General features: G+C 33.4%; 2 protein-coding genes across 4 annotated transcripts; one reads left to right on the top strand and one right to left on the bottom strand.

Annotated features, from left to right (window-relative positions):
* Positions 1 to 2,316: 2,316 nt before the first annotated feature.
* On the bottom strand, positions 2,317 to 9,180 carry LOC139093130 (transcription factor GATA-4-like). Of its 3 annotated transcripts, none has more exons than XM_070643735.1 (8): positions 9,064 to 9,180; positions 8,524 to 8,749; positions 8,165 to 8,309; positions 5,222 to 5,412; positions 4,450 to 4,614; positions 4,297 to 4,372; positions 3,877 to 4,086; positions 2,317 to 3,812 (listed from the first exon to the last, which is right to left on the bottom strand). In XM_070643735.1, exons 1-8 carry the CDS (start codon positions 9,072 to 9,074, stop codon positions 3,457 to 3,459), a joined length of 1,380 nt encoding a protein of 459 aa, XP_070499836.1. In that variant the 5' UTR covers positions 9,075 to 9,180; the 3' UTR covers positions 2,317 to 3,456. The 3 variants fall into 3 exon arrangements, with proteins under 3 accessions (XP_070499836.1, XP_070499837.1, XP_070499838.1); XM_070643736.1 differs by having other exon boundaries at positions 2,318 to 3,812; positions 5,231 to 5,412; XM_070643737.1 differs by lacking the exon at positions 5,222 to 5,412 and adding an exon at positions 4,879 to 4,967 and having other exon boundaries at positions 2,319 to 3,812; positions 9,064 to 9,179.
* A 1-nt stretch (position 9,181) lies between these two features.
* Positions 9,182 to 10,208, top strand: LOC139093132 (elastin-like; the record flags this gene model as incomplete). The annotated part of the gene is made up of 2 exons (XM_070643738.1): positions 9,182 to 9,213; positions 9,865 to 10,208. Coding segments are annotated over exons 1-2 (376 nt in total), but the record flags the coding sequence as incomplete, so codon positions are not given.
* Positions 10,209 to 10,325: the final 117 nt, after the last annotated feature.

The following is a 10,325-nucleotide window of genomic DNA, read 5'->3' as shown; positions in this document are numbered from 1 at the left end:
ACTTCTAGTCCTAAAACACAAGATCCAGTAAGATCCAGGTCAATTCCAGACCTAAAACACAAGATTCAGTAAGATCCAGGTCACTTCCAGATCTAAAAACCAAGATCCAGTAAGATCCAGGTCACTTCCAGACCTAAAAAACAAGATCCAGTAATATTCAGGTCACTTCCAGACCTAAAAACCAAGATCCAGTAACATCCAGATTACTTCCAGACCTAAAACACAAGATCCAGTAAGATCCAGTTCACTTCCAGACCTAAAAACCAAGATCCAGTAACATCCAGGTTACTTCCAGACCTAAAACACAAGATTCAGTAAGATCCAGGTCAGTTCCAGACCTAAAACACAAGATCCAAAAAGATCCAGGTCAGTTCCAGACCTAAAACACAAGATCCAGTAAGATCCAGGTCAATTCCAGACCTAAAAACCAAGATCCAGTAACATCCAGATTACTTCCAGACCTAAAACACAAGATCCAGTAAGATCCAGTTCACTTCCAGACCTAAAAACCAAGATCCAGTAACATCCAGGTTACTTCCAGACCTAAAACACAAGATCCAGTAAGATCCAGTTCACTTCCAGACTTAAAACACAAGATCCAGTAAGATCCAGGTCAGTTCCAGACCTAAAACACAAGATCCAGTAAGATCCAGGTTTTTTTTCCACAAATTTAAGAATTTCATCATTCAACTGATTTTCATAATTTAAATCTCATAAGTCAAAAAAAAAAAATTCAAACTTTGTTCAGCAAACACTGTTAAAACATCGAACAACATTGAAAAACACTGTAAAACAATGAAAAAACGTGTTGTTGTTTTTGTTGTTCTTGTACTTGAAAATGAAAAATTGTTAATTATAGCATTTATGCGTTGATTTGAAACTTTTAAATGCCCGTGGCCGCAATAACTTTATGGAACTGATCTTTTAAAACCATTCCGAGCTCTCTACGATGTCTAGATAAAAAGTTTTTATCGTCAGCCGAACAGACATACATTGTGTCTTATTAAGCTACCTTTTTGAAAAAAATTTCAAAAATGCGCTAAAAAAACGTTTTATTTGCTTTTGAGAACAAGCATGTGTATGAGTATGGGGAAACTATAAGAATATACGTTGGTATGACTATAAAATGATATGTGTATGAAAAATATTTTTATTGTACCTTAAATGTCTTCTTTTTCTTCATCAGATCTGATGTTTACATTTGTCAAAAAATTCTAAAGTATGTGGAATGAAGAGCATTAACTTGTTTGGCTTTAATTATGTCATTTATGTAATTGTGGATGAAGTAAATTGTGGGGAAATTATTCTTGGAATTTTCTACTTATGTACTGAATGTGCTGAATCATTTCAATTTTCTCTGATATGACTCTTGATAGGAATTTTTCATGAAATTACAATTCATTGTGAGTTTTGCATGATATTTTGATTAAATGACTCTAGTCATCATTGAGATTTAGTTTATTTGATGGAGAATCGGCTACTTAATTCTCATGAGGCATAACCAACACTTATACTAACCTAACAGGCAAGGAGATCGCTTTTAGGTATCGTAGTGGTCTTTGTGTCATATGAAGACATACTATTTGCCTGTTAGGGCTACTTACTTACTTCAGCTACTGAACATTGATGTCATCATAGTACCATAAAGGCATGTTCACTGTCTACTCACTGTAGACTTGTGTCTACTTTAAACTTCAATTAAGATCCATTGGCTGCTGTGTCCTTCATGTTGGCACATGAAGTTTGTTATATTACTGCCGATAGCTTGCTAATTACCAATATTAAGTGAAATATTCCCGAATAGCGCAAATCGGTTAATTGATCAAAAATACGACTCCAGGAAGACGGTTTCCAGATTCAGTGGTCAGATACCGGATCTTGGTGCCAGATTCAGTTTGAATCCGGTATGATGACAGTAAGACCGACTTGGTGCCGATTTTTGGATTGATTATTCGACTTAGGCTATTTAAGACAGTCTTTCTCAACAAAAGTAATAAAGTTTTGGTACCAACTAAAATAGTGTCTTGAATTTTGAAATTTTATGAGTTGATAAGCAATTGAGCAGTAGAATTCAGTCTCTAGATTATCGCCGTATTGCCTCGTTAATTGCAAGAAAGCTGAAATTAACTGAATCGCGCTGTTTATGGTATAATCTTTTAGAACTAATATCCTAATAATTCATAATAATGTTAGAGGATTCCAAAAATGCGAAGAAGCTGAAGTGAAGCACTTAAATCAAAACTTCAGGAATTCCGAAATCAGATTCCAAAATTTAAATTAAAAATTCATAATTTTTAAATTTCAAAAAAATTCATAACTAATTTTATTCATTAACGAGATTACAATTTTTCTTTAAATTTGAGTTACAAAAGATAATAAAAATATAAAAAGAAATGCCAATAATATCAATTTTTTTAAACAAGAAACTTCGCGCTACAGCACAAAACAAAAAGTCAATCTTTTTCAAGCCTTACAATTAATTATTTAAGAAAATTTAAATTCCAAATCTACAAAATTTGAGCCTAATTCATTTATACAATTCCGATAATTCATGACTGAGGAAATGTCCGCAATTCTTATGTACAAAAGGTTTCATGCTTAAGACCATTTTCCCATAGCCAATTATTGCAAAAATTAAATTAAAATTAATTTAGAGCCGCTGCGCCAACATAAATTTTTTTTCATATTTACAATCTTGTCTCTCACTTTTGAGCGAACTTCCCGAATTCCAGAAAGTTCCTTTTTTTGTTCAACTTAATCAACTAATATTCGAATGTTTGGAAGTACTTTGTGATTCTTGCTGTAAGAAATTTTATGTACAATAATTTTTTTGGATTTTTTTCTCAAAACAAAATTTACAAACTTGACTAACTTAGTAATCTACACACGAGTATGAAAAAGTAAGCTTAATATTGTTAACGTCACTTAATAAGAGAGCACTTAATTACAAATTGGATGTGCTGGATTGGGATTGAGATTCTCAAGATTGGTAAGACTTTTTGTGATGAGATTTAAGAGATTTCGGAGCTGGAAGTCGACTTGAATTTCAAATTGAATTTTTCATTCAAAATCCAAGCCGTCTTCGATCTCTGAATTTAAGAATTTTGATTAGGATTTGAACTTTGGTCTTGAAACTTAAATTTAAATTTGTCCAAATTTGCTATTTTAACTAAAACTTAAATGCTGCTTCAAATCCTACAATAAGCTACGAAGCTTCATTAGTCTAATCCAGAGGTGGGCAACCTTTTGTTTTTCATGGCACACTTTGATGATAAAACTTCCATGAAACCGAACACGACATACGGTTCATTTTAGGCACCACATTAGTGTGCCAGGTTACCCATAATTAGTCTAACCCCACCAACCCCACCTCAATCTCCCCACACATCAATTTAATAGAGATAAAAAAAAATCAATTCCTTAAAACTAAGAACAAAATATCAAAAAAAAGAAGATTTATCGAGATTCAATGTTCAACAAATTGTTACGATGCTTCAACTCTAAATCCATAGCCTTGGCTGCATTTGATTCCAATTCATTGCTTAATGCATTTGATAAGTTGGTGATTGAACCACTTTCCGTCTTAATTAAATGATTTAAAGTATTAAAATGTGAAAAATTTGATTGATTAATGTCGGAGTTTGGACTCATGAGTGATGGTGAATTGAACAAGTGGCTGCTGATTTGCGAGAGTGGTGTTAACGTTGGATATTGATTATTTTGATGCATTGACATGTTCGTTGGAGATGTAATTACGCTTGATGTTGTGTTTAATTGATTCATTAATGACGTTACTGGACGTAATGTTGGCACTAAAATAAGACAATTTGAAGTTAGTTCCAAAAATTCAAATTTTGAGTATTTAAACAAACTTACTGGTCTGTGGTGGATGTGATGATAGTGGAGATGATAGATTTGGTGAATGATTCGAGTGTGGTGATGAATTTGATGAGGAATTTGTGGATGATGATCCATTTGATGATGAGCTGCTTTGTGTATGTTCAATTGTACTTGGTGTCTTTAATGTCAAACTTCCTTTGCTATTCTTGCCCTTGCGGACGAGCATGTTGCAACCGAGTTGATTTTCTGTGGAAGAGAAGGAAGAGTTGTGGGTTAGATGCTTAATTTTTGGGTAAGGTTGCAGGATTGCTAAGATACAGCTCAATTCCCACTAAATGATTTTTAATAGGACTTGAACCAGCATTTGGACACATTCAACAGCACTCATGTAGCATATAGCAAACTTAAGTTGTGAATATAAGAATCTAAATAAAATATATGTCAAGTCAGACTTACCAGTTGAATTTACAGCTTTTGTTTTCTTTGTTGATCCATCTGAATTCTTCATGCCTTTAGGTTTACGCTTTCTTGTCTAAAATTTGAAATTAAGTACTTTAGCATTTGTCATATGACGCACAGAACTCTTAGTTCCAATTCCCAATTCCTCACCTGAATCTGTTCCTTCTTCATCGTAATTGGACGATTTACATTATGCAATTTATAGTAAAGTCCACATGCGTTACATACAGGTTCGCCTTGAGCATTTCGTCGCCAAAGTGATGTATTGACTGTGTTACAGTTTGAGCATTTTAGTCCAGTACGACGTGCAGCAGGCTGAATAGAAAATTGAAAAATTGAAAAGCATTGCACAAAGAAAGCTTCGATTTTAGTCGAGACACAATTTTCTTACACAAATACAAGTAAAGATAGTAAATACACATTATACATGTATGCGATCAAGTCTGTGTATTTGTGTATGTGTATGTGGAAGGGGAAATAAGTGCCTCAAAAATATTTTTCTCAAAATAAATCAAAAAGCAATGAAAAAAAAAACTTGCAACTACTACAAAATATGTAAAAATTTGAATTAAAACCTACCATGCGTCGCGATTTGTTCTCTTCCCTCTGTGTCGCCGGTATTGGCGAATAATGCAATGGCTGTTTATAAAGATCAGGTGTTGCAGCCACTGCAAAAAGGTATTGTTGTTAATTCACAATTGTCACAAAATAAATTAAATTATAAAAAATATATGCAAAAAAAAGAAGTTAAAGAATGAGAAAGCCGCGTGGAAGTCATGTGTCGGTTTAAAAAAGGAAACAAATCGCACGAACGAGTGGTTGAGTTCCAAGTTTTTTTTTTATCGTCGTATTGTTTTTCGATTCTATTTTGAGAAGCTTAAAATTCTAAAAATTTTAAATTAAAAAATTAAGTTTTGTCTACTTTGCTTACTAATCTTCTGGGCTGCTTAACAAGGGGACGATTCATGCCATTCATTTTGTGATAAAGTCCACAAGCATTGCACAAATAGTGACCTGTTCCATCTCGTCGCCATAAAGGTGTACTTATTGCACCACAATTAACGCACTCGCGTCCAATATCACACGAATCATCGTAGATAAATGTCTGCGGTACTAGAGAAAAATTGAGGAATCCAAGAATATAATCACAGAATTTTTTTTTTGTTGTTTAGCAGAGCCCCTTTAAAAAGATTCTTAATATACTTAAGGCAATTAGCAAAAAAAAATCACAAAAAAAAAATGTTAAAAATTGACAGGATATTTTACACGGAAGATATCATAAAAGTATGGATATATATTTTAACTTAAAATAATAAAATAACATAAACTGAAACATAAACCACCCGTCTCGTTCTTTCTGTTCTTTCCTCCTTTTTTGTTTTTGTTTCTTCTTCATTTCTTTTCCTTCCTATTTTTTTTTTTTTATTTATTTCTCATTCTCTCAGTGAGGAAAACAATAAAATTAAAGCGTTTAAAACAAAAAAATGCAACTACAATTATAACTACAATTATAACTTCCATTATGGCAACAAGAAAATAAAGCAAGTAAATCATGAGTGGAATGTCTTTGAGTATAATATGATTTATTGTGGATTGAGTGGGATTTTTATTTTCTTTTTGTTTATTTTGACAAGAAGGGCTCGTCTGGTGCGTGAAATTCTGTCTGGAAAGTACTTTCGTACTCAAGAGTTTGGGAAGTTGTAAAAGATTCCCATTTTGAAGTTTTTTGAATCTTTGAAAATTGATGAAAATTTTGAACTTTTAAATACCGTTGAAAATTTGAATTTTTGAAAACTGTTGAGGATTTGAATTTTTGAAAACCGTTGAAAATTTGAATTTTTGGCATTCATTAAAATTTTGAATTTTTGAAAACCGATAATTTAGTTTGAATTTTTGAAAATCGTTGAAATTGTCAAGAAATTTGCATTTCTGGAATCTGTTGATAATTTAAATTTTTAAAAACCGTTGAAAATTTAAATTTTAAAAACTTAAAAATTTTCAATTTTTGAAAATCGGCAAATTTTGAATTTTTAAAAATCATTGAAAATTTGAATTTTTGAAAACGTTGAAAATTTGAATTTTTAAAAATCGGCCAAAATTTGAATTTTTGAAACCGTTAAGAATTTGAATTTTTGAAAAGCGTTAAGAGTTTGAATTTTTGAAAATCTTTGAAAATTTGAATTTTTGAAAACTGTTAAAATTTGAATTTTTGAAAACTGTTGAGGATTTGAATTTTTTGAAAATCGGCCAAATTTTGAATTCTTAAAAATCATTGAAAATTTGAATTTTTGAAAAACGTTGAAAATTTTGAAATTTTGAAAACCGTTGAAGTTGTGAAAAAATGCTAAAAATTTAAATTCTCAAAATCCGTTTAAACGAAATTCCTAGAATTTTCACATTTTCGAATCTTAAGTCCATCCATTAACCACCATATCTCTCACTCTCCCATACTTTCTCTCTTACAAGGAGCCTTTACTAGAAATTAAATTAATTCCGTTGAACATTATTGTCATACATAAGATATGCTCACATAATATTCATAAGCCGGATGTGGCTTGTAAATATTTGCTGAACTAAAAGAATGAAGAAGAAGAAGAACGGTCTGAATGCATGTAATTCTATTGTACAATATGCGCATATTATAAATATCGTCCATTGTGTTCAGTTTGGAATGAAAAATATGCTTTAATTGTCTTTATGATGACAATAATTAGTGTCGAGCAATTAAATGCTGGCAAATTTATGAGCAACTCTTTTTTGATAATGGAGGTTCGTTGGAAAGTTGAAGGAACTACTGGATTTTGACGTTGATGCATAAAATGTAACTTATCAAAAAGCTAATTTGAAATATGAAGCCATAAATCACTTTGATTAGGACAAAGTCAGTTTGTTTTTTTAGGAATTGGAAAGTCCAGAGTGATTTGGCACATGCTGATCATTTCCTACTGGATATATTTGATAACATAAGTTACTGGATAGAATTAGCTTAAAAAAATTCCAAAATTATGTTTGGCATTAAAATCACATTTTATGATGTTTTGATAAAGCATGTAGCACTAGCTAATCATCTACATATGGCATATGATAAATGGGCGGTTAACTAATGTTATAGATGAATTCCTTGCGAACTGCAAGTGTGTTTTGATATGCTGCATAATTTACCCTTTTTGAGTATCTATGGATATCCTCCAATATCCAGCCAGTTCACTCAATTCCCATAAACCCATCACCGAAATTGCTTCCTTTTTCCGTCAAAAAATCAAAAAAATTTAAGGAATTCCAACTCATTCTCTGTTGACATCTGTGGATCATATTTTTAATAACTTTATAGCACACTTGTGTCTCACAGACACAGACTTTATTTTATATTATTGGAGATTCCAATTTCAATGAATGAGATTTTCTTGATATGGTGAAATTTCCACAATGTCGAGTGCTGCTCATAGCTTCATATTCATACATAATTATGGAAAAATTTATCTCCAAGTTCTCTTATCAACATGACAGCAAGTTATGGTAGAGAAATTTATTGTAACAAGACATACATACACAAGCACCGAGAGTGAGTGAGATGGAGAGAGTAGTGAGGTCAAGCGAAATTGCTCCATGACTTTCAAGTCTGTTTTTGGAAATAATAAATGAGATAACCACAATCGACATTATTCATCATGATTTGTTGCCTTTTTTTTCTTGTCTTACTCTTTTTCCTTTTTTTTTTGGATCACTGATATAAAGCATGTTCTAATAGATGATGATAATACAGAGCATCAAACATCTTTATCATCATCATCATCACTGCCACCGTCATCGTTAAAATTATTCGGTTCACAAAATAAAATTAAAAAAGTTTGTTTTTTGTACTTACTGGCTGATAACGATTGTGCCGTGGTCATTTGATGATTACTAGGTCGTCCTCTTGTTGTCGGCGTGACCACTGGAAGTTGAATTGTTTGCTTGGTTTCGTAGCCATTTGGTGTTGAAGGTGATACGGAAAAGTATGATAACTCGTTCTGGAAGGACAGTTGTTGCTGTTAATTTAGGTATTTATGGGAAATTTTGGGGATTTTTGGGGATTGTTTGTAAATAGAGGAATTAACCCAGGCACAAGCGATTGGGAATGACCAAACACATAAAATAGACTAGCCTGAGTGACAATCTAGTCAGTAGCTCAGAATACCAATGACTATACCTCTCAATCCCCATCCATACCCAAATAACACTCACCTGTGGATAACTATTCGTATTATATTGAGTATTTGTCGGTTGTGGTGAGAAAGTTGCAAACTTTTTGAATCCCGGAAGCTTTCCATTTCGATTAGATCCAAGAAAGTCATCATGTTGTGATCCGCCGGACCACATAATTTGCTGCTCAATCGGTGGACTAATGCAGGTAGAGTATGGCGCCATCGGTGACTGCGTATTGACTGGTGAGAAGTTTCTCGTGTATAAGCTGTGAAAATGGTTCCAAAAAAAAAATTTTTATTTAGTAAGAGTGTCAAGTTGTAAGACCAAATAAACAGCAATTGAGTGCTGAATATGAGATCCGTAAAATAAACGATATGGATGTGATGCAATGTCCCAAAAATTTATTTTAAATTCAAGAAGTCAACAAAAAAATTGTGTTTTAAAATTCCAAGAAATTCTCTGTTGTCAGTTCCTCTCCCAAAAATTCACAGGAATTAATAAATGATAGTAGAACATGATCGTATTTTATAAATATGATCGCTTGCAGATGCCCACACACAAACATAAGATGAACATTACCTCTTAAACATCGTTGATATCAGAGATTGTGATCCGCTATAGACTAATATCAGACACTGACTGAACTACGCGAGAAATGAATTTTTTACGTTCCGTTATCGCATCGAGTTGATTACAAATGCTCTCATCACGATGTGAAATCGAATGCGGGTGGATTTAACACAAAATGTATGTATGAGCAGCAGCGATAACAGATAATTAAAAAACTGTCTATATAAAACTTTTTTTCACATTATATGAAAAAAAGAAATTTAATTACATTAACTTGATAGCAATATTTATGTATACATCAACAACAACAAATAAGTCTCTGGCTATTTTATTATCAATCGACGCAATGAGCAGATAAAGAAGAAATTCTTTTTTTTTTTTTGAACTTTCACGATCGAGGAAAGTCAAGTAACTGAAACTGAAATATGATTTAATCTAAAACTGATGTGATTTTCAACTTTATTTATTGTTGTGATCTCAACATTTATATTTATGAGCTCAATAAACTTACTAAATTGTTACTTTTTTGAGTACGGTGGAGTCTTTTGGGTGTTTTTAGGAATTATGGCGCATTTTATGGAACTTAGTGTGCTTTGACTTAAGGCAATATGTAAGCAAATTATTAGAATTCTACTAGTATTCATTTAGTTGTAGGTTCGAATCCTACCTTAATATAATTGATGCATACTAAGGGTTCTTAAGTTCAAAACTGAAGTCTCAGTCTCAGTGTCTGAATCAGTCTCAGTGTTGAATCAGTCTCGGTGTCGGAATCATTCCCTGTGTCAGAACCAGTCCCTGTGTCAGAACCAGTCCCGGTGTCGGAACCAGTCCCGGTGTCGGAACCAGTCCCGGTGTCGGAACCAGCCCCGGTGACGGAATCATTCCCCGTGTCGGAACCAGTCCCGGTGTCAGAATCAGTCCCGATGATGAAATTAGTTCCGGTGTCGGAATCAGTTCCGGTGTCGGAATCTTTCCCGGCGTCGGAATCAGTCCCGGTGTCGGTATCAGTCCTGGTGTCGGTATCAGTCCCGGTGTCGGTATCAGTCCCGGTGTCGGAACCAGTTCCGCTGTCGCAATCAATCCCGGTGTCGGAATCAGTCCCGATGTCGCAATCAGTCCCAGTGTCTTTGGTCCTAAAATCGGTCTTGATCCCGGTATCTCAAACCCAGCCTAATCCTGATGATGATTTCGATCTTTGGTATCAATCACCCGATGTCGGTCTCAGTCTAGATCTCAGTCGGTCTTGGTCTCAAAAAATCATCAAATCCTAG

Source organism: Chironomus tepperi, unplaced genomic scaffold, assembly GCF_022539635.2.
Source record: "Chironomus tepperi strain 1889 unplaced genomic scaffold, CSIRO-AGI_Ctep_v1 contig_324, whole genome shotgun sequence".
Taxonomy (NCBI): domain Eukaryota; kingdom Metazoa; phylum Arthropoda; class Insecta; order Diptera; family Chironomidae; genus Chironomus; species Chironomus tepperi.
This window is presented reverse-complemented; position numbering and strand designations above follow the sequence as displayed.

Bases quoted from the DNA above. Each gene is read 5' to 3' on its own strand.
- LOC139093130 (XM_070643735.1), bottom strand. The intron at 8,310-8,523 runs GTGAGTGTTATT...CTGTCCTTCCAG, and splicing joins ATACGAATAGTTATCCACAG to AACGAGTTATCATACTTTTC. The intron at 4,615-5,221 runs GTAGACAAAACT...TTTTCTATTCAG, and splicing joins CCAGAAGATTAGTAAGCAAA to CCTGCTGCACGTCGTACTGG.